This window comes from Misgurnus anguillicaudatus, unplaced genomic scaffold (assembly GCF_027580225.2).
Source record: "Misgurnus anguillicaudatus unplaced genomic scaffold, ASM2758022v2 HiC_scaffold_31, whole genome shotgun sequence".
Lineage (NCBI taxonomy): Eukaryota > Metazoa > Chordata > Actinopteri > Cypriniformes > Cobitidae > Misgurnus > Misgurnus anguillicaudatus.
Window position 1 is genome coordinate 1,968,503 of NW_027395281.1, and position 6,604 is coordinate 1,975,106.

The 6,604-nt window shown below is 36.0% G+C and overlaps 1 protein-coding gene across 1 annotated transcript; it reads right to left on the reverse strand.

Annotated features, from left to right (window-relative positions):
- Positions 1–13: 13 nt before the first annotated feature.
- Positions 14–5,204, reverse strand: LOC141362947 (glycerol-3-phosphate dehydrogenase [NAD(+)], cytoplasmic-like). The gene is made up of 8 exons (XM_073865250.1): positions 5,045–5,204; positions 3,152–3,329; positions 2,928–3,068; positions 2,715–2,853; positions 1,686–1,798; positions 1,348–1,584; positions 1,159–1,265; positions 14–980 (listed from the first exon to the last, which is right to left on the reverse strand). The coding sequence occupies exons 1-8, from the start codon at positions 5,083–5,085 to the stop codon at positions 884–886; spliced, it is 1,053 nt and encodes a 350-aa protein (XP_073721351.1). The 5' UTR covers positions 5,086–5,204; the 3' UTR covers positions 14–883.
- Positions 5,205–6,604: the final 1,400 nt, after the last annotated feature.

Genomic DNA, 6,604 nt, shown 5'->3' on the forward strand with positions numbered 1-6,604 from the left:
GCATAAAGAACTGTTTTTTGTACCATATGGGATTACCTGGTTTTATTACAGTAACCATGTATTTTTTTACTGTAGTAAAACCCATAGTAAATTTTCGTAAGTGTTATGGTGAGCATTCAAATTCTCTACAAGTATTGAATTGCACTCATGGAAAGGTCAAAGATTCAAGCCCAAAATGTTAAAGGTGAAAGGTCGATGCATCAGAGATGGGTATCAAATGTAAAGGTCAGATTCCAAAATGTGCAAGTATATAGTATTAATGCACACACACACACACACACACACACACACACACACACACACACACACACACACACACACACACACACACACAAACTGATTCAATCACAGATTAGTGCTCAGTCGATTCACAAAACAAACATACTCAATATTTTGTGACAAACAAACTCCAGATAAGTCATCGTGACTGAATGAGATCTGTTTTATGGCAAACACAAACATTTCCAGAAACTTTGTTTTCTAGAAAACAATCCCCCGTATGTAGGTTAAACTTTAAGGCACTTTCTTTGTTGGCTGCTAAAGTAAAAAACGAATACATTAAGACAACATGTTTAAAAACGCTCACTGTGAGAATCTAAGACAAACTTAAAACGTTAAAAAAATAAAACTTCATTTGTTGCCTTCACGGTAAATAAAATGAGTTTACATGTTTAGAGACCTATGCAACATTTAGACAAAGTTTTTTTTATAAAGTTCTAAAACAGCTGTAATGTCCGTTTCAAGCTGTGTCACGGTAGGATCTGTGCATCAGATGACTGTAGTGGCTTTTTTTAAAATCACATTAGAAAAAGAGGCAGCATGATGAAGGTTTGACCCCACATCAGGTTCAGCCTCAGCGTTCAGAGACCTGTGGTTATGGTGGTTACATGTGTTCTGGATGATTCTGTAGACAGGTGACGAACTCTTTAACTGGTTGACCCTGGAAACAGATCTGATAAACTGCATTGAAGAGAGGAAACCTGAAGAGAGAGAGTAAAAAAATATAAAAATATTGACTTTGGCCCCAAAATATTACATTTGAGCCCTACATACCCTTTACTAACTAATTTTCACTAGATAAACGGTATGTCTACATGATCAGAGTTTTTCTGCTCTTTCTGATGTTTGGTATATTGTGAAGAACGCAATGATAGTTACTTCTCAACCAGGTTCTTGTTCTTGAGGATCTGATGAACTTCGGCTGCAGTTGCTGGACCTTGAAGTTTCTGACCGTTTAACATTTCCTTTTCCAGCTGCTCGATAGACTGACAAACAGAAATTATTTGGTTAATCTGTGAGTTAATGGATTTGAAAAATGAGATTAAGTATAAAGATCACCTAGCATACCTTTCCCGTTTTAGCGAACGCTTCTCCGACTTTGCGGTTGCGTCCTCCGTAGCAGGTGGTGATGAGGTCAGCAACGCCGCAGCTCTCCAGAAACGTGGCGGGAGAGACCGCAGTGGTCGTGCAGAATAGCCGGGCGAAGGCGATCATCTCCATCAGACCCAGACGGATCACAGCGGCTTTAGTGTTGTCACCGAAACTCAGACCATCACAGAAACCAGCGCCCACAGCCACAATGTTCTACAACACAAACACATCATAACAAAAAAACACATTCATAACATCTAGATAAAGAAAAAAAAAATGGAATCTAAAGAATGATAGATGGTGTAAATGTTCACCTTTAATGCTCCACAGATCTCAACAACATCTGCCTCCTCCACCACCGTCACACGAAAGTTTTGCGTCTGCATGAGTTCCTTCAGCAGCGAACCGTGAGCTTTGCTTTTACACCCTGAACGCAAATAAACAGATGATGTTACTACTAGGGGTCAAGGAGTCTCTATGTCAAACCCTCTAGCGCCACCCACGGTCGAAATTTTCACTTACGTTTTTGCTTATAACTTCTGACGCGCAAGTCATAGAAAAAGTTTTTTTCCTTTGAATTATTGGTTTGTGACGATTTGATTGCACACAAAATCTGCCATTTGAAACTCTTGAAAAAAACTACTTTTTCAAACTCCTCCTAGAGCATTTATCTGATTTGGGTGAAAATCTGTATCCAGTATCTAGAGGCACTCAGGGCAAAATGTTAACGAATTTATGTCAATGGCCAATCTGTTGTCGTATACCGCGTCAACGAATTTAACGTAGAGCTCACAAAAACTTATTTAAGGCTCTATCTTTGCTGGACTTACGCGCATTGACACGACATTTGGTCAAGTAATCCCATTTTGAAATATTTTTAAAAAACTACTTTTTTGAACTTCCCTTACAGTTTTTTGTCTAATTTTCACATAAATTGGTATGTAGCATCTAGAGGCACTCAGGGCAAAACATTATGGAAGTCCATTATGGCGAATCCATTGGCATATACCGCATTGACAAACTTGATGTGGAATGCGCAAAAACAAATTTAAGGCTTTATCTTCACCAAACTCACGCGTATTGACATGACACTTGGTACTTGTAATCACATTCATGACCTGAGGGTGCATGCAGAGTTTCTTCACAGCACCACCTAGTGGTCTCTTTTGCTTATATCTACTACAAATATTAGCCTATATCTTTGGAAAACGTCAGTTTCTGTTTTTAACGGCTTTCACAAACTAAACTTTTTTGTCCATTTGTGTCCTTGATTGGCTATCTTTACATTTCATTCACATTCAGCAGACACTTTTATCCGAAGCTATAATTTGGTGCTCACTGACCGATTGTGGTTTCACAAAATTTCTCTTCAGCAACCTCATTGGCCAGATTGGCTCCCATCAGTACCGTCATCACGATGCCCAGTTTCTCTCGGATGACATCAGAGATGAGTTTCAGTCCATCGGGACCTTCATCCACACCCTTACACAAACACACACAGATATATACAAACTCTTAACAAAAAGCACAAATTACTGTAGCAGTGGTGCGCAAACCTTAATAAGAGACATCCCGACAGCGTCTGCTTTGATGTGACCCTTGATGGTATCACAGACTCTGGACACAAACTGGTGAGGAATGACGAAGATGAGAATGTCTGCATCCTTCACCGCGTCCAACAACTCTGGTACAGCTACCTGATGAAGAACACAGAGGATGTTTATTGTATGCTTCTGATACTAACACCTTGGTATTTACATTTTTGGTTCTCTATTCTTACCACATTAGTTGGTAGTTTGTGTCCCGGCAGATATTTGACGTTCTCGTGTTGCGTGTTGATGATTTCTGTGAGTTTTCGTCCGTCGATCATCTCTTCAAACACCCACATGTTCACCGTGTTGTCAAACGTGTTGTATTTGGCCGCATTGGCTCCCACTATCTTGGCAATGGCGGAGCCCCTTTGGAAACAAAAAAAGGTGATCGCGGCTGAATTGAGATCAGTGTCAGAACATTGAGAAGATCTGTCATGTATTTACAGTTTAACTAACAACAAAACTTGCTTTATCAGTGTCTGGTACACTGTGTTATATAAATAAACTGGGTTGACTGCTTTCACAGCACATTATGTTGTCATTATTATGACTTTAATTATTTGATTACCACAGCGAGACAAACAATAACCTTTAACTAATGTCTTAAGGTTCAAACAGGCCTGGAAATGAAGAGTGGATAGCCTCCCTATAAACTTTTCAAACATAAATAATCAACCAGTGTATGATAGTGGGAACATTTGCATTTACATTTTGCCGATACAGATTATTGGCCGATATATCTGTGCAACCCTACTTATTTGTACGAAAAAATTACTTAAGATATAAAGCTAAAGGGCGAGACATTATTTTAAACAGGGATTTACAAATCCTTGGGAAGTTTTAGGATAATGTAAGTACACAACTGCATTAAATACATCACACTGTGTGCAAGTAATTTTTGGATATTTCTGACAAAAATTGTGGCTTACAAAAGTGTGTCTTTAATGGACTCTCAAATCACAGCAACAATTAATGATTACTTGATCATGCTGTATGTTAAGATTAGTTAATGAGTTAACCTGAACTAACAATGAGCAATGCTTCTACATCATATGTTAATCTTTGTATAATAATAGGCTATATTTGTACTTTAGTTAATGCAGAGTGAACTAGCATGAACAATTGCATTAGCATTAACTAACAAAGATGAATAAATTTGGGCTATCAAAAGATTAATCGCGATTAATTGCATACAAAATAAAAGTTTTTTTGCATAATATATGTGTGTGTACTGTGTGTAATTTAAAAAATTATACATAAATACATTTTTCTTTAATGTATAAATGTATGTGTTTATTTATATATAAATAGTAATTACACAAAATATACATACAAATATATTATGCAAACACAAACTTTTATTTTGTATGCGTGACAGCCCTAGAATAAATCCTCAAAAACGATATCCCTCATTGTTATTTGATAAATGTACTAATGTTAACAAACACAGCTGTATTGTAAAGTGTTAGCCAATAAATCTAATATTTAATGCTATAATGAAGTCAAGAGACTAATTATGGATATTAATAATCCAGATCATATCACATCACACCTCGGCTTCAGTGCTATAAAGAGACTGAAGTTTATGGATAAGACTGCCGTTTCTTTCTGTTTAACAAACATAAACCAACCTATGTACACATTCATAATCAGACATGTTGACTCAGCTGTAATGTATACTACTGTAAATAATCTGTAATATTACAAAGCATTGTAACAGCCATAAAGACTCAAACAGACATGCAATATATGTAAAAATGAGTTGTGTAACATATTCTGACTTTATAAACCAGAATTAAATCCAGTTTTGCTACTGCAGTGCTAAAGAGACTGAAGTTTATGACTAAAACATGACTGCAGTCCTGATCAATCATTACTCAGCAAATACAGACAACCAATGCACACATACACATTTAAACACTATATGCAGTAATGTATTTAATAACATTCATAAACTACAAACAAAATCAGTACACAACGTTTCACCAAACCTCAAAACATTATCAAACGCATTGCACTATACTAACACATGATCCGATATGAAATGATGTAAAATGAACATAGTTTATAATAATACACACCAGTTGCCGGAGCCGATAATGCAGACTCTCTTAGCGGCCATACTGAGTGTCTGAAGGGCAGTTGTCAGATCCGAGCGAGCGTCTCTCCTGTGAACGCGCTTTTAAAGACCCTGAACGTGCCTCACTCCCCCTGACGCGCATTGGCTCGTTTCTTCTGCTCACGCGCGCTGCTGCAGAAGATACATAACAAAACCAAAACTTACCCCATATATATTTAGTATATAAACCCACACGGAAAAATATATATTTTTAAATATATTTCAAAATATAGACAACTACCCAAACGGCTTTTGTGGACTAAACACAATTTCGGTAGACTTCCACATATAATCAATACAGTAGTTTATTTCTGATAACAAGATAAATAAATGAAAATTAAATGACCTTTTATATAAAATATCTAACGTGTATTAACTATTACACTGAGGTAACCTTACGGTGTAAAGTGTTCAGTTGTGTACAGTTCTTTGAATTCTTGCGTGGGTGCCAAACTTCGTCACAGTTGTGATGAATGCTCGTCCTCTCCACTCGTGTTTAGCAAACCAAAACATTTTATTTCCACAAGGTATGCGTGTCAGTGATCAGTTTAGTGACTAGCCAGACCATAAATAAATAAATACAGACCGGAAGTTCACTTCGGTTCAGGCGCGTAACTGTGACAATGGACCTACGTCTGACAAAACGAAGGGAATGTAAGGAAATATTTTTTGAAATGTTAACAAAAAAGTTTTTCTCACCAATATATTTTTTTGTATATTTTGAAATGTCTATTTAAAGAAAATATTTTAAAGCATATACATTCACAGTGGAAGAAAAACATGTACATTACAAACCTGTAAACATAACAGGTTTCAAGAGATTAAAATTAAACAAATAATTTTTTTAAACTTATTTTATATATACATAACTTTATATTTTTTATACAATCTTTTAAAAATATTTTTTTGTTGTATGGGTTGTAAAATTCGAAATGTATTTGTTGCCCCTGAAATACATTTTGAAATAGATTTTAATATATAAAGCTTAAAATTAAATAAATTTTCACATTTAAAAATATATTTAATTAAGATTTACTATGTACAAAATGAATTTAGCAAATATTTGAAAAATATTTTAGGTCAAAGATATGTTTTTTTTTTTTGCCGTATGGGAAGGTGTGACTAACACAAGATTTGACATCCAACGATCAAAAAAACTGCTGAAATAGTTCAAGTGAAGACTTGACGTTTAATTTTACACAAAAAGAAGTTTTAAATAGCTCGATCCATTTCATAAAGTTGCATATTTCGCAAAAATGTTGCTTTTGCGTAACCATAGCAACAGGCGACAGTCACTTGAGTCAGTAGCGACAAATATGATTCCCCATTCAGACCGCCAGCGACTAGCAGTAAAAGAGAGACGCGATCTTATTCATTTCCATTGTAGCTTGGCGACTTTTAGCGACACGACTGAAAGTGACCGTTGGCGACCGGATGGGGGGTTTCCAGCGACACAAGAAAGTTAAAAGTTTAATTTGATACAAATGATCAACGATTTTCGAGTGAGACTAAATATCATCTT